The 25,027-nt window shown below is 40.7% G+C and overlaps 1 protein-coding gene across 3 annotated transcripts; it reads left to right on the top strand.

Annotated features, from left to right (window-relative positions):
- The first annotated feature begins 382 nt into the window (after positions 1 to 382).
- On the top strand, positions 383 to 23,936 carry PLA2G4F (phospholipase A2 group IVF). Of its 3 annotated transcripts, XM_063398595.1 has the most exons (20): positions 383 to 612; positions 4,917 to 4,989; positions 6,238 to 6,374; positions 7,648 to 7,776; positions 9,177 to 9,217; positions 9,807 to 9,849; positions 10,943 to 11,009; positions 11,302 to 11,471; positions 13,145 to 13,258; positions 13,761 to 13,798; positions 14,733 to 14,868; positions 15,581 to 15,717; positions 16,745 to 16,967; positions 17,511 to 17,625; positions 18,806 to 18,943; positions 19,420 to 19,527; positions 20,397 to 20,591; positions 20,922 to 21,088; positions 22,178 to 22,364; positions 23,013 to 23,936. In XM_063398595.1, exons 1-20 carry the CDS (start codon positions 502 to 504, stop codon positions 23,240 to 23,242), a joined length of 2,559 nt encoding a protein of 852 aa, XP_063254665.1. In that variant the 5' UTR covers positions 383 to 501; the 3' UTR covers positions 23,243 to 23,936. The 3 variants fall into 3 exon arrangements, with proteins under 3 accessions (XP_063254665.1, XP_063254667.1, XP_063254666.1); XM_063398597.1 differs by lacking the exon at positions 23,013 to 23,936 and having other exon boundaries at positions 20,951 to 21,088; positions 22,178 to 22,315; XM_063398596.1 differs by lacking the exon at positions 23,013 to 23,936 and having other exon boundaries at positions 20,912 to 21,088; positions 22,178 to 22,315.
- Positions 23,937 to 25,027: the final 1,091 nt, after the last annotated feature.

Below are 25,027 nucleotides of genomic sequence, written 5' to 3'. Positions count from 1 at the left end.
CCAAACTGGTGTCTCTGCACCAGCCTCCCTGAAACTGCTCTGAACAGCTACAGTCAGTGACAAATTTTGCTTTACTTCAGGCTTGTAAGATGGGAAACTTTTTCTGTTTAAAAATACTGGCAGGTTGTGCTGAAGCTCTGAAAGGGATTTTAAATGACTGTAGTTGTACATCAGGTTGCTGGAACTCTCAGAGGAAGTCTGGATTGGGGATTTAGATGTCGCGGCTGGATCACAACGTGGTGCTTCCTCCTGCCCAGAGCTTCCCTGTTTGGTGCTGCTTTGCTGCCCTCAGCGTGCAGCAATATTGGAAAAACCTGTCAGCGAGGGTTTGAGCTGGCTTGTTTGGCAAGTGCGGGCCACACCTCCGCCCCTCACAGCCGAGCTCAGGCCGCTCCTGCGCAAAACTCCAGATGAGCCCGAGGGAAAGCGCGCTCCGAGAGTCTCCTTGGTCTGCGGGTTTCCCTGTCAGAATTCTTGCAGAGACAGCAGGACGTTCTCCCCATGTTCCACGAGGTGCTGCGGGGCCCACTGCCACCCCGAGTGCTGCCTTTTGTGGCAGCGGTGCTTTTCCAGAGGAAGGAGAGGAAGGACGCTGGGTCCTGTCACTGGCGGGTAAGACGAGCCGTGCCGCCGCCCCTGAGGTGGAATTCCTTGGCGGCTGTGCTCGGAGCGGCGTCCTGTGGCTGCACGTGGGGAAAACCGGCCCGCACCTCCGCAGGAGTTAAAGCTTATTGCTTTCCAAACTTTTCTCTTAATGGGCGTGTTAATGGAGATTTCAGGCGTTTATTAAATTTGGGGGTCTGCTGAGGTAATCCAGAGCGGGTCTGTGTTTCCTTAGGTTTTGGGGAGCAGAGTTGGGTTGACGCCAAGTACTTTTTTGGGGGGAGAGTCCAGAATATTGCACTTTTCATCAGCAGAGACAAAATCATGCTTATGTGTTTTCTTGCAAAATAACCTTGACTACAGTTGTCTTCTGATCTGCTTTCTGTGTTATCCTGCTGGGATTAATGATCTCAGGTAGACAAAGACTAATGATGGCTTCAGCCCCCGTTCCTAATGCAATGCAACCACAACAGATAAAGTGGTTTTGATGGCTTTGTCCTTTAACTGGAGGGAAATAATTTCACTGTGTAAAATGGTCAGGCTAATAAACCTCAGTTTTGAATTAAGCTAAATGTTTGTGAAGGAGCTTGTGACTGGAGTTTTGATCGGTAAGCTGATCACCCCTGTCGTATCCTATCACGCCAATTGCTCAATATACAACTTGAAATCGAGGTGACCATTAATTATCCCAAGACAACAACTTGTTGCTTGTATAGCTTTCTGCATTTCTGCTTGCTGTGTGATAAAAATAATTTTGTTGACTTTTTAATATTGTTTAGTACTTAGGAGATCAGGTTAGAAAAGGCTCATGTTAGCCTCCATTAACTTGTCAACTACTGAATATCTTTTATCTCAGGCACTCGCTATTTAAATAAATAAAAAAATTACCAAAATTTTGTTGGCTGTAGGGAGAGATTTTTGTATTGACTAATTGATAGCAGTTGAGAAAGGGGTGGGGCAGCAGATCACCCTTTTGGCTTTGTAGGTAACTTTAACATGATCAAACTGCTTTAATTTTCCAGAGTTTAGCCTTAGATTCACTTGTAAAGGCAAACAACAATCAATTGAGGGTAAGACTTGTGTTTGACTGCCGTTGTGTTACTGAGCTGCTGGCACTGCTCATGTCCTGGCTGGCTGTAAATCCTGCCTGCCAGAAGACCCTGGTTCTCAGGGCTGGGTGTGTGAGTCTCCTCTCACAGCTGCAGATGTGTGCTCTGGGAGAGGAGGGACAGGCAAGGGGTGCCCAGGAAAGCCAGGGCTTTGCTTTGGGCTTTAAAAGCAAACTTGGGCCACTTGGGCCACAGGAAGGGAATGATGTGCAGCTGTGTTTCTTTGGGAGCAGGAGCAGGATGGGGAGAAACTGCTCCACTGGTAAACTGAACATTTCTTTGAGCTACTTAATTTTCCCAATAGCTGTGAGCACAAAATACGGCTTAGAAGTTGTGTTTCTGTTGGCTATGACAGCGTTTCTGTAATGAATGTGGCAGGCTTATGGTGAGTCCTCTACATGCACTGAGGCCTGTGAGGTGGATCCCAGCACTTAGGTCCCACTGTATAAAGACAGATATCCTGGACAATGTGAAAGTAAAGACTACTGGGTCCTGTAGCTGGGGTGACTTGTTCTGGTCACTTCCTGCTGCATCAGCATCTTCAGATTAGATGAAAGGTACAGAAAGTTAAGTACGTGAAAATTCAGCCTTGTACCCTCATTTTAGGATTTAAAGGGGGCTTTTCTTCCTTTGCTTCAGATGCACTCCTCAACTCTGGAAAAGCAGGGATTCTGGAAAATCATTGACATGCAGAGCAGAAGTTAGCTGCTTGCATCAGTCACGTACATCGGTGTGCTGTCGTGTATAATGGTACAGGCAGAGCTGTCAGCAGCAGTTGTTGCCCATTTCCCATGTGGAATTCTTGCCTGCCTTTTCCCTGTTTATTCAGATAGGGCATATCTGATACTCCCATGCCTCATTATTCTGCAAGCTCACCTGGCAGCATACTATGACCTTGGTGTGCTTTAGCTAAAAGAGAAGTCCAAAAGGCATATGAGGAGGTTCTGGCATAACTGATTGCGCAGGCTTGGGGGCACAGTGAAATTTCTGTTGAGTTACATGCCCGTAAATTATGATCTGGGTGTGGAAAATGTATCCTCAGCTTTGTAATGACTAGCTGCAAATCAAAGCTGTTAGAGACCTTTGCAAAGAACTTTCTTTTGAGCACGTAAGTACATTTTTGACAGATGGTGTGCAGTGAAAGGATAGGCTATTTTCATGGTGCTCTGTGCTTGCTCTGGTAGTGTCTGATTTCCAGGCAACAGTCATGCTGTGTGAGTGAAGGCTGCTTTCACAGCCAGGGGAGTGTGATTATGTAGTTTCATGTCTCAACAAACAGAAGAGTTGCAGCAACTTTAGGAAGTCGGTGAGAATAACATACACAATCGTGAATTTCGCTCTGTAATCTATTTCCCAGCTTGGTGATGTAGAAAGGTGGTCAGCCTTTGTCTGAGAAACTAGTGTCAGGGATTGAATAAAAGAAAGGTGATCAGGAAAGGTTTAAAGAGGAAAGAAACTAGCATCTGAAGGGTGGAAGTCATGGTGGAATTAGCTGTGAAGGCATGTCTTGTTCACAGAAACAAAGGAATGAGTATCTTCAACATGTCATTTCTGCAAATAAGTGTTTTTAAGATTAGTAATGGTGTAACTGGAGTTCATTTGCACAAATTTAGTTTAGTAGCTGCATATGGAAAGTCTTAGGTGACTTGTGTAGATTTTGCTCTTTGCTTGTTGGTCAGGATGGTTGGTGATTGCTTAATGCAAAAATGATCAGTATATTGTGTATGCCTTGGTGTTATTGTGTTAGTCAACCCCTGTTTTGCAAAAGCTGACAAGTATCTCCAAGAGATAAAAATAAGGAAAACTCACAAAGCATGTGACTGCATAACAAACATAGTATACTTCCATTGATCAGATAAGGAACATTCAAGGAGAGTTTAACAATTCAGGATTCACTGGTTTCTGTGTGAGATCCCAGTCAGTGATATGTAGGCCCAACATTTTTGTATAGTATTTCAAGAGTCACAGAATTAAAGAATGATGGTTTGGGTTGGAAGTGACCTTAAAGGTCATCTTGTTCCAACCCCCTGTCATGGGCAGGGACACCTTCCACTAGACCAGGTTTCTCAAAGCTCCTGCCTGGCCTTGAACACTTCGAGGAATGGGGCAATCACAGCTTCTCTGGGCAACCTCTTCCAGTGTCTCATTTGTCAATCTGCAGTTTTTGTTGTAAGTGAAGATCCTGTCGAGTTTAATTGTAAGTGAATACTTAGCATATCTAAAATTAAACTCTGGTCTCAAGCCAACCGTCTTGAAAATTGTGAATGTGAAGTAATGACCATTTGTGAAAAGCATTTTGAAAATGTGATTTAAGAATAGGAAAATCCTTAGCTGGCTTAGGATGGTGAAAATGAGGCAGACTCCCGTTCTGTTCCTGAGCCTTTTACAATTACTTCTGTGTAGTCTCTGTACTAAATCACCTCAAGCTGTTCTTTCTTGTCTGCTGCACACCCCCCACTTCTCCTTCATGATATTCTAGGATCTAGTCACACTTTTTTTTTCCACTTCACATCCTGGCATTTAGATATTAATATTACTTTCCAAAAATAGTCTTCCAGAAGCTTTCAAGAGTAAGGATTACATTCTTATCTGTGCTGGTAAAGTGACATGCACGTTTAGAATGCTGATACCAATTAACAGTCCAGAACAAAAATCAGTTTAGGTTTTGTCTTTTCTAACTCAAACTGCCATGAAATGTTTTGGCAAGCTTTTTTTGTTTTCTTATTGTAAACAGCGTGTGCCTTTTATATCTTTAGACTCTGCTCTGAAGATTCTTGCCATGTCTGGTTTTACTCAAGCATTCATGTGCCCTTAGCCAGTACTCCTACATTAGCTGTTGCAAGTGAAGGTGCTTGAGCAGCTTTAGCATCTGTTCATCCCTCAGCAAGATTGTACTAACAAAGCAATTAAAAACTGATCTATAATTAGAGGAATCCCTAAATAAGAGACTTATTTTCTGAAATCCATGAGGAGTTACCTTAAGACATCACTCATTGCATTGCTAAAAGGGAATTGAGTTTCCTTCTAGGCTTCTTTAGTTGTCCTTCAGGACACAGAAATTGCTGTGTGTGTTCCCAAACTGATTCCTTTATAGCATATTTTGGGCTGGCTGGTTCTGATCCATTTCTCTGGTCTAGTACTAGTGTGGTTACAGAATAGGCATTGCAGTTGAGCTAAATGCTGAGCTTGTTTCTCTCTTTTCAGTGGGAAAAGCACCCTTACTACAACCTGACAGTCAAAGTCCTCCGAGCCAGAAACATCAAGGGTACAGATGTGTGTAAGTATTTACTCAAGGCATTCTGAAAACATGTTGGTTCCTTGGTGCATGCCTCTAGCACAGGGAGCATTGTTAAGGGAGCCTCTTACCTACACATACTGCATTGCTTTTATGTCTCAACAAAAGCTTCTCATGTAAAGCATTAGATATATAATATAAAGTATATTATATGAGGCCAACCCGCAGATTTAGCAGCTGCAGCTGTTCTTGCTTTCCAGAACAAGGTCAAGTAAGTCCTGGTAATGTTTTACTTCCCTGCTCCTTTACTTGTTCTACTGTGACCCATTCTGTATTCCTCTCTCTGGATTCTTCTGGTCATAGCAAGTTTCACCCTTGCTCCTGCTGAATAGTCTTCCTGAACCTGGAAGCAGAAATCTTTAATTCTGGCATTTAAGTGGTTATTTTATCAGTTAGAGTATTGCTTTATTTCATGTAGCTGCTATTTGTCATTACAGACTTTAAAGGAAGTAGGTGGTTGACTGATTCCAGGATAAACTGCTTTTTATCTGTCCCGGTTTTGATAGCATGGTATATATTCCCTTCCATTTACACACCTGTGTAAAGGTCTCAGGGCTGTTTGGGGCATTTGAATCTTTAGAACTCATTTATATTAAATTACTTCAGATTAAATCGAGTAAGGTAGTCAGCCTGAAGTTTATATCTGGCATCCAGCATCAAACTACTTGGAGTGCCAAATAGCTGTTCAGGGAACAGAGAAGCCTCCTGAGAGGCTGAGGGCTAGAATTATGTTGTGAAGAGTTCTTTTCTGTAGCCTGTCTATTCAGCTGGAGTGAAGAATGGTCCCCATATTTGCATTGTTGAAGGGGCCCTAAATAGAAGAAAAAAGGACTCTGAGAGAATAATTTATTTTCAGGGAATAGAAACAGCCCAGCTCCTGGCCAGACTGAACAAGGGTATAGCAGTGGTGGATGTGGTCCCCTTGGACTTAGGCTATTTCAGTGGTGCCCAGTGATAGGACAAGAGGCAACAGGCCTCTGGTATCAGCAGTAATCTTTTTTTTAAAGTTGATCTTTTCTGGTTCAATGAACCAGAAAAAAGAAATATAGGCACCTAGTACTCATTTTGCTTCTGTTTAAAGACGTTTACTTCATTAAAGGCTTTTGCTTTAGAAGTCCAGCCTTAAATTTTTACGTTTCTATGATACAATGAGATCTAGAAAATGAGGAGCTCATGGGAAAGAGTATGTTTGAATAAAGTTTTCCTGGTGCCTCTCACTCTCTGCTGCAGTGTCCAAGGCAGACTGCTATGTGGAACTAAAGCTGCCCACTGCATCTCCCGGTGTCTCTCGAACTCAGGTTATTGACAACTCTGAGAATCCAGAATGGAATGAAACTTTCCAGTATCGAATCCATAGTGCTGTCAAGGTAAGGACACTGTGTGGAGCAGGTTGGACTGCTTGTATTTTTGTACTGGTTTGCTTTTGATGCTTATTCGAAACCAAGGGTTCTTTATTACCCTCAAAACTAGTGTTGCTTGTATGCTGTCAGTTGTCTTCGGTGGTACAAAAAGCTGTACTGTGCATGTCCAGTGATACAAACTGCTGTGGTTAACTGCTCTCTCATGAAAATTGTAGCTAGAATTTTCCATAAATATCCTTGTGATGCATCTCAGGAAAGGGAAGTTATGGCACTACCTGGTGGAGTTTAAGGAAGTTCCTTGATTAGGCAAGTTTCTATTTGATGCTTGCTTCTTCTTTCACAGGAACTAAATTTCTGCTCACTGCTGCCTAGTTCATTCAGTCAAGTTTTACCATCAGTTCCCATGATTGAGAAAACCAAATTCAAACTCTTGGATAGAGACTGTACATCTGCTATCTGTGTAGGACCTAATAAAGTATTTAACAGAGTCTTCAGATTGTCAGCATTCATTCTCAAAGTAGACACTAATGGTAGGGGGAAGGAAACTGTACTTTAAAAGATCAGTTTTAGTGGGGCACTATTGCTTTGATAACACCCCAGGCAGGAATAAGGTGTCTATTAAAAAGAAACTATCCCTCTCACTGGAGTACCTTTCCACAATGGCTGGTGACAAATGTGGGATGGTAATTGACCTGACTGGTAAGAAAGCTGAAAGCTAAACTTTAGAGTGTGTGATCTTTTTCTTTCCCTCCAGGCTCATCACACCTCAGCCTGGTTACTGCTGGAGACTGCCAGCAAAATTCTAAGTTTAGTCTTGTCTCCTTGAGGACTAGTGGCTGCAAGGCTCTTATTTGGGTGCCATATGTCCTCACTGTATCCATTTCAGTTTCTCTTGAATTTACCATCTCTGAGACAGTGCTGAGCAGGAAGTGATTGGTCCCCATAACATACTGGACTAAATCATCATGAAAGAGTGGAAATTATTATTGCTTCCTTGGGCAAATCTGCCTGGAGCTGGTGGAGAGTACTGCCACATGAGTTCAGCTGGGGCCTCCCTCTAGTTGGGAAGCTGAGAAAATACTTTAGCTAAATGATGTCAACTAGAAGAATATTTTTTTAACTATGCTGTAAGCCCTGCTGAAAATACTGAATTTTCCTTAGGGTTGGGAAAGGGGAAGGGTATTGATTAATGAACAAAGTGTGTGTTGTGTACAGCTACCCAGGTTTGTCGGTGTTTCTGCCCCTTCATCTTGGGCTGTTTGTTTCTGTTTGCTCTCAGAACGTTCTGGAGTTGACCCTGTACGATAAGGATGTCCTTGTCAGCGATGAGCTCACCTCTGTTGTCTTTGACCTGGGGGGCATGAGGCTGGGCCGGCCCCTGCTGCGCACCTTCAGGCTGGACCCCGAGGTGAGCCCCGGGGCTGCAGCTCCTCCCTGCCTGTACCTGCCCGGGCCTGCTGGCTGGCCTGCCCCTGTGGGAGAGCCAGAAGGGAGAAATCAACCAGCTGGTGATGGCAGTACACGCGGTTTTACTGTCGAGGGAGATGTCCCCAAGTTCTCCAGTAGCTTTGTGTGTTTTCCACAGTCTTCGGGTGCTCCAGCTAAAGAAACTTTGGGATTACTGCTGGTTTTCAGGGATGTTAAAACATCTTTAAACGGAATTAGTTTTTCATGAGACTTAGAGGAACATAAGTTGGTTTTAAAATGAAAGGTGTTTGCAGTCAGTAGTCATTGTGGGGACTGTCTTATTTAGTTTGTCATAATCGGTTTTCAAAAAACAAGTTTATTTCTGCAAAGGTTACCTCTATAAGTCATAATCCTAAGAGAAGCTTATTTTCTCTGGATTATGTTCAGTACATTTAACCTCTGCTTCATGTGGATGATATTGGTGATCAGCTGCTCTCAAGCCCTGTTCACCTGTTTATGGACTTGCAAGACAGCCTGTTTTATGTGGGTAAAAGCCACATCACCAGACTGATCTATTTTGTAATGCCACAAGCACAGTGCTACAATAGGTCTGGATTAAAGGTGAGCTAATGATGTGTTTTCTTGAGAAACTGGGCTGCAGTACTGTTGGTGTGGTCAGAAGCACACTAACTGGTGTGCAGTTCACAGGGAGGTGTTGGGCAGTGTCACAGCACTCCAAATCATTTATGATCATGGAATGAGGCTTAGTAATTCCATTGTTCACACTAGCTCTATCCATTTGCTGAATGCTTAAGTCATCTTGATTTGTAGTTGAGAGAATGGAAATTTCAACCTCAGCAAAGAGAATTACCCAAATAAGCTTCTACTTTGTTATTTTTAAAGCTGTGTTAGGTTTGGTATCAAATATTTACTGTATGCTGTGGATGAGAAAAGACTTCACCTGAACAAAGCCTGTAGAGGACAAAGACAGCAAAGAGCTAAGAGTGCAGCTGCTGAAATAAGAAATGGGAAGAAGCCCAAAGCCTCATGTCAAAGCTGTTGCAGAGATGATGTTGCAGTGGTTTTTGAGCCACAGGAGGTTTTTTCTGTCATTAGCAGAGTAATGGATCTGAGAGACAACTCTCATTTCTGTGCCCTTGTGTCTTCAAATGTAGATGTCTGGTCATATAGGACATGTCCAGGAGAAGAGGAATATTTAAAGACTACATTTAACCATTTCAAAATCTAACTGGAGCTTTTATAAAAGGAATAAACCCAGTTATTTTAACAGGAAGTTACTGTAGCTATGTAACAGGAGAAAAGCCTAATCTCTTGGAAAAATGTCTCTTAATGATATATTCAGGACCAAGGGTCACCAATATCCTACTTTTATTTTCAAAGGCTAATGAAGAGCTGGATGTAGAGTTTTTCTTGGAGAAATGGTGAGTCTTACCTGAAGAGCTGAAGGAATTTGTACTCTGCAGATATATTGTCAGTTGCTTTTTCTGTGTGGGGATAGTCTTGCTCACAAAAAGGATAATACTTTATAGTTCTCTGTGGTGATTGAGTTGATTCACTAATGGGTGACCAAAATTATCCTTAATACTTCAGACACCCAAATTTTGGGGGTACCAAAGAAGAAAAAAAATTTGCTGGACTTCATGAGATGTAGCTGAACACTTCATGGGTTAATAATTTAGGGAGTGGAAAGTTTTCCACTTTAGGACCTTGCAAAATACACAAATGTATACTTTATCTATCTGATAGTCTGTCCAAGTTCAGCCTTCCTCTAGGTTATCAAAATAACTGAGATGGGGAGATCTTATAGCACACGCATTTATTTGCAGACAATTTTTTTTCTTCAGTTTTTCCAAGACCCCATTATTTTGTGAAGGGAAATATACTTGGTGTTTCCCTGGATCTCCCACACTGAGGACCTTTTCACCCCTTGTTCAGCCAACTAGTTTGTAAAGTAGGATGAAGCAAAATTAAAACCAGTTGTCCCTTACAGTAAACCTCTTGCTTTCACAGCTCAGATGCCCCTACAGAAGTATTGACCAACGGAGTCCTTGTGGTGAGTACATGGAAGCCAGAGTCACGTGTGCTCTGATTTACTCCTGAGGATAAGTTTTTAGTAGCAAGAGGAGAAGGAATGTTGGGTATTACAGTCCTACTTCCAAACAGCGCCTATTCTCTCCAAGATCTGCCTCTCTTTTTCCATTTTTGGATTTAAAAATCTTCCTCAATTTTTAAACTTGATGCCAACTTACAGAAAGCTTCAGTGTTTTGAGGTTTGTGTTTGTTTGTTTTTCTCTGTAAGGCTGTTATAAAAATTGTAACAAATATCTTTAGCAGGCAAGTGAGTCTTGAAGGTTGTACTGTGTTTTCTAGACTAGATGCTGTCCAGGAAGAGTCCCTCTTCTTGTTTTAACACATTTCTAAGCTATTATCAGTGCCATTATTAAGTAGGGGACCATTCCCTGTTCTTTTGGGTTAATCAATCTAAGAAAATCAGTGTGTTATACATTAAAAATAAATGCTACTGCCTCTTTTCTTCCTTAAAAGAAAGGTTTTTTAATAAGGAGATAAGGATAATGAAGTGAAGAGTTTTAACTCTTTTTCCCCATGAAAAATTGGTGGCATTTAACAGCACAGTTCTGAAAGCTATTTCATGGGAGGGAACCTTTTGTGTTCCAATTTCCCTTCACAAGTCAGTCTTAATTCAAGCAGTGGACTAGTTTCTTGTCTTTTAGTGCAATTGTGTCCAAATCAATCTCTCATCTACCGTCCTAGAGGGTAAGCTGATCGCTGAATGGTGTGAGAGACCCAGATTTCATGAGGACATAGATAAGCTGGGACAGAAATTTATGAAGTGCTTGCTTGGATCTGAACAGGTTCTGAATAGGTACTCATACATACATTTAAAAAATGTAAAAAAACCTAGTTGCTGATAACTTGTAACTGTGAATTACTGGTTGTAAAAAAAACCCAGTTCCTGGAACTGAAAGGAAGGTTTTAGTTTTGAAATAAGAGCTGATAATGCTGTCCTACTGAAACGAAACTTGGTTTTTATTTGAAATAAAAAACCAATGTCTTAAGGTTTTTTCACTTCAACGAAGAAGTGAAAAAAACCTTGTATGACCAGAGCTGGTTTCTTTTTTTCACAGGTTCATCCTTGTTTGTGTCTGCAAGGCACGGTCAACAAAGAGGAAAACGCAAAAGAGAAACAGCAAGGTGGGGCTGCCTGAAGAGTTTAAATGAGGACTACTCTTCAACATGTTGGTTGCTTGAGAGAGAAGGGAGACTTGATTCTCTGTCTATACACTGCGTTCTAATTTACTGACTACAAAATTGACTTTGAAAGTGCATTTTGTTTGTATTTTCAATAATTAATAATATTTGTTATTTTCTACTGTGTATCACACGTTAGAGTTTTTGCTTGGGTTTTCATGGTCTCAGCTACACTTAAAAAGTACTTGATTTTCAACAAATGACCCCTGTGGTCTAAACTTTTTCTAATGCACAGGATGCTGTGAGGTTAAGGTGTCTGTCCCAGGGGCATATCAAAAGCAGTTGTCTATTCCTTGGACACCAGACAATGAGAAGGATTATGGAACCTCGTTTGTCTTCCATGTGGATAAAGAAATGAGTCCAGAACTGCAGGTGGAGTTGGAGCAAACCATATCTGTCCTACAGGTAAACATCCATGCTGATTCCACAAAGCTTACAGAGAGATAATTTTTTTTCTATTTTTGTTTTTCACACACTACCATTTTTTTGTTTGTTTGTTTTAAAAATGTCAGACTGCATTGGATCTTTGACATTGTGTAAAAAGGTGAAATTACCATAAGAGTCCATGCTCTCCAAAGATGTTTAACATCTATTCAAACTCAGGGATTAAGAAAATATTACTCTGCGCATGCTTGCTACATGTAGACATTTTACTTTCACCTTTTGAGATACTCTGTAGGAACTCTTTTTTATTAGAACCTTGTAGATCAGTTGCCACTTGCAGAGGTTTATTGAGCTTTGTCTTTTACTTTGCAGTTTCTCCAGGTACCCATGTAGTGACTGAATATTCATTCTCCAGAAATGAGAGCAGGGAAGTTCTTTATTCTTATGTTTTTTATCCTCACAAGCAGCTGGGTAGCATGATTGCAGATGGGGATCTTGACTACTCCAGAGGCAGCTGTGGAGAAGAGGACACAAAGGAGCATTTGGAAGAACAGCTTTGCCAGGGGGTTCGTTAGGCAGCAAACATGAGCTGAAGAGAGAAATCTGGACTTGAGTGGTCAAAAACTCAGAGCCAGGCAGACAAAAACACCCCAGAGGTCAACCATGAAGATTGCCCCAGGTGGTAAACCTCAGCCAAACAGCTCTGGTAGCTAGCAGAACATACTCATTCAACAAGTGCCATAGACCACAAGGTCTTCAGTCTGAGCTTTTCTCTCTTAGCAGATGCAGGAGAGGGCCAGGAATGTTGGAGTGTTGCTTGCCCTGTACCTTAAGGCATGTTTATTTGCCCATTAGGAGGAGGACAGTGAGCGTAGAGAGACACTGGACTCAGGACAGCAGTTATTGGTCAGAAGACACCTGTGAAGTCTGTGGGTAGTTCCTGGTCTGACTGCAGTTCTTGGTGTGGGAAGGGTGACAGCCTGTTTCTTCTCTAAGGTGCAGTCTCCTCCCGAGGACTGAGCCCTGTGCTTGGTGTGTGGGCTCCAGCCCACCTGGGGGCTCTGTAGGCTTGTGTGGCCCTCTGATATCAGGGATTTTTAATATGCCTCTTTACATTTAGGAATCTGCACACAGCTCTGTATTCAGAGATCTTGCCATCTGCTACATGGCAGAAAGCTTAAATATTTCCTGGCAAGCTTTAATCCACTCTGCTTTTGAAATTTTTTTAAATTACATACTGCCACATGTCCCTAAGGGGATTAACTTATTTCTTATTTTGTGGTATTTTTTAATGTATGTCTAATGCTGCTGCCTTTTTTAGTATCTTTTCCAAATGTTGTTTGGAAGATGGAATACAAGTTAGTGCATTTTCTGGCAAATGCCAGAGTACAACTATTTGTGGGGGAAATTTTGTGCCTGGAGATTTTTTAATTGTGGCAGACAGGTATATTACAGGTATACAAAACCCCCGTAAAACAAAACCAAACAACAATAAAGAAACTATTTGAGTGAAGGAAATACCCCAGCAAAGACCTGTCAAGCAGAAAGCAGGATGCCCTTGAAAAACTTTGGACTTTTGGTAAATATTCAACTATAATGATATTAAGTATTGTTTGCTGTTTCAACATATGAAAGTCATATCTTTTTTAAACTTCTAACCTATGTATCTCAAATAAGATCTTGTTTTTTATTAGGATGGTGTGAACCCTGATATTGAAAAGCATACTACAGTTCTGGGATTGGGGACTGTACCAGTTAATTCCCTTCCTATTGGAGAAAAAGTTGATAGAATCGTTTCTTTGGGAGAGGTAATGTCAATATTTTGCTCTTGCTTTAATGTGCATGAGATAATCGTTTCCTCCATTGCCTCTAGGTGTTTGGAAAGTTAGGCAACATTCTCAGGAGTGCTGTTTTCTTGGATGTCTAGATTGAAATAATGAGATTACTCAGTGCAGTTCTTCCAGATGTGTTTTCATGATTGGGTCTTGCAAAATGAAGTGAGGTTCATCACTTTCTGAAGAAAAAAGTCTTTTCAGGGTGTGAAAGAAAAATATCAGGAAGGGAAAAGCAAGACACTTATAGAAGAAATAACTTCTTTCACACTGCCCTTTAAGTATGTTTTTGCTTTGTGCGGAGACTGATAAAAATGTCTGAAATAGGTGCAAGGAAAGGTGTTCCAGAGATGTTGTTTTGTGGGTGAGGAGCTGTTCTGGAGAGTAAATGGTGACTCTGTTGATGTAAAAACTTCTATTTCGTAGTTCCACCTGTTTAATTGCTATCAATTTCAAGATGTGTTCTCTCTTTTCACAGGGAAAAACTTTGGATATGAGTTTGAAAGCAGAAGAGAGGTGAGTAGGAACCCAAAGTCCTTTGCAGATCAGGAAAAGCCTTTATTCTCATAGTGAAGGAACTGAGTGACTCTCCTTGCTGTTCTGTGGAGTCTGTTCAGTCCATCAATCTCTTAGGATAGGTTAAAAAATACATATTTGATAATTTTTTTGATAATTTTCTGAAGGCTGTGACTCTTCACTTTGCAGATACTATCTATTGAACTGGTGTCAATCCTGCTGACATCTGTACAAATTTTGTGTTCCTAGTATGTAAATGTTGGTGTAAATATTAAATAGTTTTGTCAGGCACAGGTACTTCCCAGAGTATGTGCAGTAATATACTGAGAAATAGGAGAGGACATCTGTGTGTGTGAAGAGCTTGAACTATAAAATAGATGAAGGGTGCAAGAAAGGAGTAAAAAGGAAAAAAAATAACAGAAAACCAAGAAGTTGGCTTTTCAGCTGATGGTGTCATTAGGTATGCAGTCATCAACTGAAGATCCTGCTCTTGTTTTACAAACTCATAACAAGTTAATTGGTGTTCAGTTGCCTCCTGTCTCTTAAGTTCAGAATCCTCTGTTTTAAAATCCTTCTTCTCCTCATTTATATTCTTGTTGATACAGTGATCATACAGTGATGCTCAATCACTGTATGAGATTGCTCCTCATACAATCTTCTTCACCTATTAAGAATCTTTTCTTCCTTTGTGAAATTCCTGAAGCTGAACCTGAGTGCTGTTTAACAGGAGCTTTGAATTTAAACATTAAAGGAGAAATACAACATGGAGAATTTAATTTGTAGTTCCAAAAGATGTACAAAATATCTGGTGTATACACTAAAATTTCACCTGATCCAGTTCAGGTCTGCACCTAGATTGTGTGTTCACAAAAATTGCTTTTCCATACTGATTACAAATCCTCCAAAATTTCAAGATTTTTTCCTTCTATTTCAGCACTTGGGATCTTGATATACGTCTGGGTTTTGATCTCTGTAAAGAGGAGAGAGAATTTTTGGACAAAAGGAAGAAAGTAGTTTCTGAGGCACTGAGGAAGACTCTTCACTTAAAAGAATCCCCTCCAAAAGATGAGGTATTGAGCACAGTCCAATGGCGGGATTGATAAAATCCTTTAGGTTTGGTTGATAATTACGGCGGTGTAGGAATCCTTGCTTGTACCCAACAAGACACGTGGTTTGCATTCACTATGGTGTGAGACAGATCTCTGGTACATTTCAGTTCTGAAGTCTAAATAATGTTGTATTTCTTAAATTTTGAGGGGGGCTGTGTGTTCTGGAAAATCAAACTGAAATTTCAGAACATATGTTCTTTACTGGAACTCTTATATCTTGGGCTTTGGGCTTGGAATTGTGATGGGAAATTTTGTTTCAGAATGTTTAAAATGAAACTCACACCACAGGAACAGATTCTTAATTACTTATTTGTGGAAACTTACATCTACATATCCTGATACCTTGCTCAGTAGTATTTGGCTACTCTTACAAGAATAATTTCCTCTTATATGTGCATTGTAAGGGTAAATGTGTGATAATATACATAACAATTTCAGTAAGTGACTGTCCCTAAGATGACTGTGCTGTGCTTTATAGGAAGCAATATATTTCAATTACAAAATAGAGAAAGAAGTTCAGCTTGAAATCAAACCCAAAATTACATGTAATGTAGGTAGAAATAGAGGTTTATATTTCTATTTTTTATTCAGATGAGACTGAAATGGGATCAGTGCTGTAATTTATAGGCAGTGAAAAGCCTGTGGTTGTGACTCCTGAGTTTGCTGTCTGCAGGTTCCAGTCGTGGCGGTACTGGGCTCTGGAGGTGGGATGAGAGCTCTGACCTCGTTCTATGGCAGCCTTGCTGGGCTGCAGCAGCTGGGCCTCCTGGATGCTGCAATATATCTCTGTGGGATTTCTGGCTCTACTTGGTAAGCTACATGCAGTTTGGATTCAGAAACTTAGAGGTGAAATGGTAGTGTTGATGCAAAATAAGGCCAAAATTGCATTTGTGCCATCTGTAGGCAGACAGCAGATCAAGTATTTTACCAGTTTTCACCTGTGAGTTCTGTTGGGGATCCAGAACAGTCTAAGAGATCCAATATCATGTCCAACCCATACAGCCACTGGCTAAAATGATGAATCTGCTGCTTGTGCAAGTCTGACAGTTGAGTATTAGAATGTGTCACATGAATGAAACTGCTGTGCAGTACCTCAGAGCACTGACTTAAAAACCTTCCTCATTCCCCTGCTCTTGCCAAGAAGATAACTGAGGTGGTGCAAGTCACTGGAAACATGTCCATGCAAGCCGCTTCCAAATGTCCATGCCATCATCTTCCAAACGGCACAGAGGCTGAAGAGAGGCACAGCACTGTCCTGCCCTTTGGTGGACTGGGGCAATGTGCTGAAATATTAGCTGTGGCTAGAATGTTCCAGTTGCTCAGTTCTTGGAGTTCCTGGTGAAGTCATCCCTTGTTTTTGTATAACAATTTCATAGAGGAGTTGTGCAACCTGACAGTGTATTCCTTCCTGCCAAGCTTTGTGTGTTAAATTAACTCCTCTGCACCTAGTTTTCCTGCCTCTTTTGGTTCAGAGACACTTTCAAACAAAGTAGACATCTGTTTGTACAGATAGTCAGTGGTCCAAACTAGCTTCTCCTTTAATCAGACCTGTCTTCTGGTGAAAGCCGTGGCCACTATTGCTGCATGCTGCACCCTTGCCATCAGCCAGCATATCATGGTTGTTTTGTTCTGGAGTTAATATATCATAATGAACTGGTTTGTGGGTGGGCATAGGGTACTCTGAAGATCTTCAGAGTTCAGAGATCTTTTATTTATGGATTCTTCACTCTTCTTTTAGCTAGGCTTCTCAACTGCTGTAGCACTAATTATAAGTAGCTAAAATTATTGTTTACACGAGGGTCTTTATTACTGATGACATTAATGAAAGCATTTTCAGGTGTTTATCAACACTGTATCAAGACCCTGACTGGTCACAGAAAGACCTTCAAGATGCAATCAGAAAAGCTCAGGGTACTGTGTCCAGCAGCAAAGCAGGGGCATTTTCCCCAGAACGACTGAAATACTATTTCCAGGAGCTCAATGCAATGGAGGTCACTGGACGGAAGGTTTCCTTCACAGATTTGTGGGGCCTTATTGTGGAGTATTTCCTACAACAGAAGGTAAAAGAATTCATGTTTGGATGTGTACTGCTGTTTGTCTTTCAATGGGAGCTCTACCAACCCGTGTGTTTAGAGTCAAGAAACCAATTACTCTCCACCTTTGTATAGGTGGTGCTGTGGGATAAACGTGGTGTCTTCTTCAGTAAAGACTGTTTAATTCATATGGATCAGTGTTACAGAAAAATGTAGTGTTTATTTGGAATGACTGTAATGGAAAGAATAGCTTTTGTGCTGGGCAGGTTGAGCCTGGCAGAATGAAGTCAGTTTTGCAGAATGGAGTTACTCTGCAGTATTTTCGATATAATTGAGATTGAAAATCAGAGGGATAGCTAATTTATTAATAACATTAGATGTTTTAAATATACAGCTGCAGAAATATTTTGGACAAATCTAACCATATACCTGGTCAGTGAAGAGAAAAAAGGGACTTCAAATTAGTAGTGTTGTTAATCAGAAATGCTAAGCAACAGCTACCGATTATCAAACTACGGGTGCAGAATTTACCTGACTTAAGTGGGCTCCTTCTTCCTTGCTTGTGACCAGGAAGATCCATCAAAGCTGTCTGATCAGCAAGAAGCAGTGAAATGGGCCCAGAACCCTTATCCTATCTATGCAGCTGTCAATGTGAGACCCAATATGAGCAGTGGTGACTTTGCAGGTATGAACGTGGAAATTTGTTTTTGTTTGCTAAAGTCCATAAATTCATTTCATCTGTCCAGTTGCTTGGGTAGTGAACAGATGGTAACAGGAAATATGGCTCACGCAGCAGTTGGTAGTGTGAGAGGCAATAGGAAACTGATTGACAAAATTTATCATCCTGGTGGCAATTGTCTTCATCGTGGCTAAAATGGAGAAATGAGAAAACAGTTTCAGAACTGTTGGCCACTCCACACGTTTTGCTAGAAACTGCCTGAAATTTTCAGGAGCTGGGAAGATGCCTGTAATACACGTGTACCTCTGTCTGAATCAAAGAATTAGAATCCCTGGTGATAAGGAAACCACTTTCTTCTATAGTCTCAGATAAAAAAATTGTGTAGGATTCATGTAAAGTGATGGATTCGCCACCTTGTAATATGCATCATCAAAATTGTTTTAGTGACCTGAGTTCTTACAGTAAAAATTTGAAGACTTGTCCTTCATTGCAACTTTAATATGATGCATCAAGTGGGGATAGATGAGTGAGACAGGAACACAAATGCTTGTGTTCATCAGTGTACCACTAGGGGACTTGTTTATTTTATTCTGGAGGAGTGTGTGTGTATGGCAGTGAATTCAATTTGATCCAACCTGCCACAGTTCAAGAGGCATTTGGATAATGCTTGCAGATGCATGCTGTGTTTTGTCAGGTTGATCTGTGCAGGCCCAGGAGTTGGAATGGATGACTCTTCTTTTTCAACCCTCTGTGGAAATCTTTGAAGCATGAGGTGGCACTTTGATAAGCAGACAGTGAAGTCTGATGCAGTGGGTCAATTGAGTTTTCAAGCCAGTGCTATAGTAGTTTCTGGGAAGTGGTTTGTGGTGTGAAGAAAAGCTGAGAAATATAATGTAGCTTCCATTTGGGATGGAAAAGGGAGCCATCAAAATGGTTTAAAGTAAAATAAAATAGGCAGGTTATTACTGTAGTAAAAAAGTCAAGATGGAGCAAGATGGAACAGAAGCCTTCACAAGAGTTTTTGTTAATCATATGTACATAGAAGCCAGAGAAGAGGGGCAGAGCAATCCATAGTGATTGTGAAAGGTGGGGGGAGAGTCCCTTTTGTCTCCCTTGTGGGAACAGTTAAGTATTTTCACTCATGTTTACTCTGAGATGAGTAAATATCCTGTTGGCTTGTTCCTAGAGTGGTGTGAGTTCACTCCCTATGAAGTTGGATTTCGCAAATACGGAGCTTTTGTTCGAACAGAGAATTTTGACAGCGAGTTCTTCATGGGACGGCTTGTCCAGAAACATCCAGAGCCCAGGATTTGTTTTCTACAAGGTATGATCTTATGATAATGATTGAATTACCATATAAGGAGATGGGAAAGGAACTCTGCTGCTTTGAGGACTTAAAAACTCAAGTCCATGTCTTTTTTCCCTTCCAAAAGAACTTGAAGAAGTAAAGTATGTCAAATCTTTCTCCAGAGCTCTAGGTTCATAGTTGGTTCATAGTGTTACACAGTCTGATGTCCTGAGTCTGCAGGATGACTCTGTTATAGCTGCTTGTCAAAAATGTCTACTGTTGGTCTTCCTGTTCTCTTACTGTCTTTTCCATGCTTTTCTCTTGGGAAGTTTTCTGCATTGTATTGTAACATCATAATTTGTCACATGATTAATCCCAAGGTTTTAACTCAAACTTTTAGAGTAGGGATCAAGTGACAGCCCTCATGAAAAATGTCAGGTGAATTATGAGCCTTTTGGTTACACTGTGAAAAAACCTTGTGAGTGTTAAATTCTTCCACATCTCTCCTGCAGGAATGTGGGGCAGTGCTTTTGCTGCAAGCTTGGATGATATCTGCCTGAAGGTGATTGGTATAGGACTGAGCTTTCTAGATTCTTTCAAAGATGTTATCAAAGTTGTAGGTAAGAACATAGCTAAAAATAGTTGGATTTTTCAAAAGATCACTGATTTTGTAATAATCACAAATAATATTATGCAGAAGGTGCTTTATGTAGTTTTCAAGAGTAGCACAAAGGGTAGAGTGGGACAGATCTCCTTTACTCTGTGTTACTCCCTTTCATCACTCTTACAGTGAAGAGAGAAATTGCTTCTTAAGTACCCTTCCTCTTCTTTTAAAAAGAATTTGTATCTGACTGGCTATAAATTTGGGCTCATCCTGGGAGCTGTCTTGGTGCAGGGATCATAATCCTGAGAAGAGGAAGAATAGAAGCTGGATTGCTGAGCAGGACACGGAAAAAGAGGCTTTCAATTTCCCCCATGGTCTGCTTTTTGTAATATTTGATAAGCTGGTTGTATGCTTATTGTTCATTACAATGAAAAGTAAATGTTTTAGAGGCTGGGACTTTTTCATGGGCATAGTTGTGGCCTTATAGTAAGTAGTGGAAGAGATTTTTTTTTCCTCTACCTTTCCAGCCCTGGTTTCCCCAGCACACCCCACCCTTTTTGCTTTGTGTAGTTACAAATGCTACTGTGTGTGGTTGACTGATGTCTTATGTGACAGAGGTGGTTGTCACTTGGTCACAAGGGTTCCTTTGTGTGGGCTTGACATTAATACGGGCGATGCTTTATGAGTAATGCTTTTCCCGTTAAGCATGGCTAGTAAATCGTCCAGTTATGTAATATGCATCTCAGTTAAATTTCATCACAGTAGCCTTATTAGAGGACAAATTCGGCCTAGGGACAGCTGGTTAAATATTGTAGAAAAAGGCCTGATTGCAGTGTTGGAGCTGGCATTCTGCGTGTGTTCTGCATCCTTGTGTGGCTCCTGCAGATGACTGCCGAAGATTCCATTTACGGGACCCGGCCCGACTGAAGACTCGCTTGGTTATACCTGGGGGCCCCTTGTTACAAACCTTTCAGGATTTCTTCAAGTCCCGGGTCACGTGTGGGGAAACCTTCAACTTCATGAAGGGATTGTATCTTCACAAAGATTATGTTAACATCAAGGAATTTGTGACTTGGAGAGGTAAGGAGTTCATGTGCATCTGACTGTCACAGAATATTAACACACTATATAGTATCTCAATGTCATGGAACACAAGTGAGCTTGACTTTGTTCTGTTGAAGCCAGGGAATATGTCCCTACTTACACCATAGCAAAAATTTTGATCTGCTCTATTTGTTCTATCATGTAAGGCAAACTCATCATCAGACTATAGGTCTGTCTCAGATGAAGGTGCATGTTGGAATGTCTTTTTTTCTTTTTATAACACTACTATGAACTTTGTTTTTCCTTCTGCCAAGATATGTGTAATGAATCAATGTAGTTACTTGTGTTACTTGGAGTGTCTTACAGGTACTCACCTGGATGCATTTCCCAACCAGCTGACTCCCATGGAAGAGAGCTTGTATTTAGTGGATGGTGGCTTTTCCATCAACTCTCCTTTTCCTTTGGTACTTCAGCCCGAGAGGGATGTGGATGTCATCTTGTCATTCAACTTTTCCTGGGAAGCTCCATTTGAGGTGAGAGATGTAGCTGAGCATTGTTACATGAACATAAAGCACAGAATCATACTCAGTGGCAGCATATCAGCTGAAGCTGAATACAAACACTAATGCACAAATGAATGAAAATAAATCCTCACAAATTAATGAAAATAAATGTATTTGATGGAGTCACAGAGTGGTTTGGGTTGGAAGGGACATTAAGGATCATCTCATTTCAACCCTCCTACCATGGGCAGAGACACCTTCCACTAGACCAGTTTGCTTGAAGCCCGATCCATCCTGGCCTGCCTTGAACACTTCAAGGGATGGGGAGTCCAAAATTTCTCTGGGCACTGTGCCAGTGTCTCACCACCTTCACAGTGAAGAATTTTTTCCTCGTATCTGATCTAAACCTACCCTCCTTCAGCTGAAGGCTGTTTCCCCCTTGTCCTATCACTACATGCCCTTGTGAAAAGTCACTCCTCAGCTCCTGTAAGCCTCCTTTAGTACTGGAAGGCATTGTAAGGTCTCCCCAGTGCCCTCTCTTCTCCAGGCTGATCAGCCCCACCTCTCTCATCCTGTCTTCTATGAAAAGACATTTCAAACTTTCCTTGCTGTGCTTTTTCCTGTGAAGGTTGTAAGAAAATAGAAGGTTGACAACTGTAAGAAGATTCAAAAATTTTCAGAAGCCTAAACAGATTGTTAAGTAAAATAAGACTATTTGTTTGGCCAGTGAGATCACTGTTACTTAGATATGTGCTTCTAAAGAAAGGCTATTGGTGATTTCCTTCATGCAAGCAAGTTATTTTCTGTACATACAAGTGTTCATTATTAAGTGCAGAACAATCAAGGGGAATAGATTTAGATTAGGAAAGCATAAAAAATTTCAGCTGCAATCTGTTTATGTTTGTTGCAGTTTTGCTCTTCTTTCTTCTGTATTGCCAGAAAGAAATTACCAGCCACAGAAATGGTTTCTACTGGTCTGTAGCTGAGTTTCTGTCACTTCTTTAATTTTTTTGTTGTTAAAAAAGTCTCTTTCCCCTTGAGGACTTTGGTTAGATGATCTTGGTGCTGGTGCTTGGTTGCTGGTGTTCTATTGCAATTATCTTTTGTCTCTGAAAACAGGTTTTAGAGCTGACTCAGAAATACTGTGAGGAGCGGGAAATTCCTTTTCCAAAAATCAAATTCAGTGAGGAAGATGAAAAGAAGCCAAAAGAATGTTACATGTTTGTGGATGATAATAATCCAAAGGCTCCAATTGTACTCCATTTCCCACTGGTGAATGACACCTTCCAGAAGTACAAAGCTCCAGGTAAGCAAGCTGCACCTTACAGCACTCTTCTAATAATTCTTTGGGTGTGCTGATGGGGAAAATTCAGTGAGGTCAATGTTCCTCTTTTCATTCTTTTTAATATTACTCTGTAATTATTAAATTGTTATTTACATTTAAGACAGAATCAGTTTCCAGTAGTTTTTTGAAGAGTAGGATAAGAGAAGAGGCTCACAACACCCCTGCCCCTCAAAAGTATTTGTAGTAAACTACTTGAATGTTCATCTTTTAAGACTGATGTTTAAATTTAAGGGGCAAGGTACTCCTGGGGCCAGTTGAACTTGAGGTTTGTCTTTCATTTTAGTGTAGAGCAGCACTTCCAGGGAGAATTGAGCTTTATATTCCTCATTTTGAGCATAATAATCAAAGATGAACTTAACAATTTATCACAATGAAATTGTATTTTAGTACTGTATTTTGGAGCCTAGTGTAAATAGAAAGGGTAATAATACTTTGCTCCTTCAGCTTCCAAATATTTTGGAAGGAGCTGATATCTCTGAGGAGGAGCTTTGAGGGGAAAAGTTAAATTTTAACAGAATTATCTCTGATATCCTCCTAGCAGAATTCAACTAAAATGATTCTACCACAGCAGAGGGTTTTTTGTGATTTTTGTTTTCTTTCTTGCTGCAGGAGTTGAACGTGAGTCAGAAGAAGAGAAGTCCTTTGGTGACTTTATCATTGAGTCAAAAGATTCCCCTTACCGTACCCTAAACTTCACCTTTGAGCCAGATGATTTCAGCAGGTTAGTGGAAGTGAATCGCTACAATGTCCTGAACAACAAGAACGCTCTCCTCAAAACCCTGAACTTGGCTCTGCAAAGGAGGAAGTTGAAGAAAATCATCAATAAGTCAAATTCATGAGCAGTTTCCAAGGCTGAGGATACGGAGAGGCTGCAGTGTACAAAAGCCATGAGGTTCAAGACAGAATACTGAGAGTGAATAGCTGGAAACTGTCTTCTTGGGGAGGGAGTAGCACACCTGACACTGAAAACTCATTCCAGGTTATGTGCTCTGATGAGCACCCAAGGGATGTACAGTACAACATGGATGTTACTTCCTCGTGTGGGGAAGAGTGAGGAATTACCTAGCTCAGCATGCCAAATTTCAGTAGCTGATTCCAGATGATTTGGAGGGCTATCCAAACTGTTCAAGCATCTGGAGAATAATCTTCCAGACTACTGAGTGATGCACCTCTTTTTATCAAAGGTGTGTTGGTGTTTGAGGAAACAGATTCTTTCTATAATTTTGTTGCTTGCTTTTGAACCTCCCTTCATGAACTTTGACAATTTACGTCATCTTAAAAAGAGCTCCACAGATAAAAACTACTCACTGAGAGAGAAAATGTCTCCTTTTGCTTTCAACTTGCTGCTGGCTGATGCCCATGTACTTTCAAGACTAAACAGTCATTACCTGCTTCCCATTTTGCCATTCATGGTTTGAATTTCCTTCCTACCCTCCTCAAGGATTTTAATGGCTTTTAGTCTCCCAGAAGTTCTATACAGAGTATCTTATTTTGGTAAATGATCTTTTTTCAAGGAAATAAATGTTTTTTATATATAACAATAAAAATGCATTGTGAGATTTTGTTACTTCTTCATATATTTTGATCATCATGAGATGATGAAAATGCCGTAAGTCTCATCTTTCTCTTTCTGTGTAGGAGGAAGAAGGCTTCTCTGAAGGGTTTGAATTAGATACTTGGTCCATACACTTCAGCTTGAGTTCACTCAGACCTTGGTTGAAGCAATTTTTGTGTCTCACTATTTTAGAAACATCAGTAGACAAGGCAGGCACACCTTATGAATGTGAATGAATAAAATAATGTCAGATGCTGCTGTGCTGTGGGATGGGATTCACCTCACTTTGCATAAAGCCCAGAGAAAAGTACTGAATTATGCAGTTGGAAAATACGTAATGCAGAACAGTGACAAATGAGCACTGTTATTTTTATGGCTTTTACATTGAGCTGAACGTACTGATTCTGTATTGAAAAGTGAGGACAGGAGGTTTGTCTTAATGAAATTATGTAAAGGCTTATAGATGGGTATGATTCTTAATACTTTTTTTAATGTGTTTCTCTTAATAAATATTAGTTTTGCTTGCATGCTATTCACAGTTTTTCATCAGTACAGTTGTCAGAGATATGAGGGTTGATAGCTTGCAGGTGAAAATTGGGCTGAACTAAGAAAGAAAACCTTATATTTACTGTTTACTGCAGACCACCTAATCAAGGGGAGGATGAGCAAGATAATACCAGTTACTTCCTAAAGAATCTTAAAAATGTGGCACACCCATTTCAACTGAGAAATTGAAAGGGACCAAGTTTACAAGGTCAGGAACTGTGGTTTTTGCTATCTTAGTAAGAGTTGGAAGTTGTGCTGGTGAATTCAACTGACTCACGCTGGAATCACAATCACCTTGCTTTAACTGTCCCTACAGCAGAATAATTTTTAAAAGAGTTTTTAAAAACTTCTTGGCTTTAAGTCGGACTAAGTGAATTAACCAGGGACTCCAGCCTCTGACCTGACCACCTATGATTACCCTGGAAAAAGAGCACACGGCCTGCACATGCAAGACCATCACATCTACTCACATCAACAGGTATTTCAGGTAGTCTTCCTTTTGTGGGGTTGCTAGATTGCCACA

The sequence above is a fragment of the Prinia subflava genome, chromosome 5 (assembly GCF_021018805.1).
Source record: "Prinia subflava isolate CZ2003 ecotype Zambia chromosome 5, Cam_Psub_1.2, whole genome shotgun sequence".
NCBI classification, from domain to species: domain Eukaryota; kingdom Metazoa; phylum Chordata; class Aves; order Passeriformes; family Cisticolidae; genus Prinia; species Prinia subflava.
The sequence above is the reverse complement of the archived record's forward strand: the minus strand, read 5'-3'. Positions and strand labels throughout refer to the sequence as shown.

Bases quoted from the DNA above. Each gene is read 5' to 3' on its own strand.
- PLA2G4F (XM_063398595.1), top strand. From the start codon at position 502: ATGTTCCACGAGGTGCTGCGGGGCCCACTGCCACCCCGAGTGCTGCCT. The intron at 18,944-19,419 runs GTATGATCTTAT...TCTCTCCTGCAG, and splicing joins CAGGATTTGTTTTCTACAAG to GAATGTGGGGCAGTGCTTTT. The intron at 20,592-20,921 runs GTAAGGAGTTCA...AGTGTCTTACAG, and splicing joins GGAATTTGTGACTTGGAGAG to GTACTCACCTGGATGCATTT.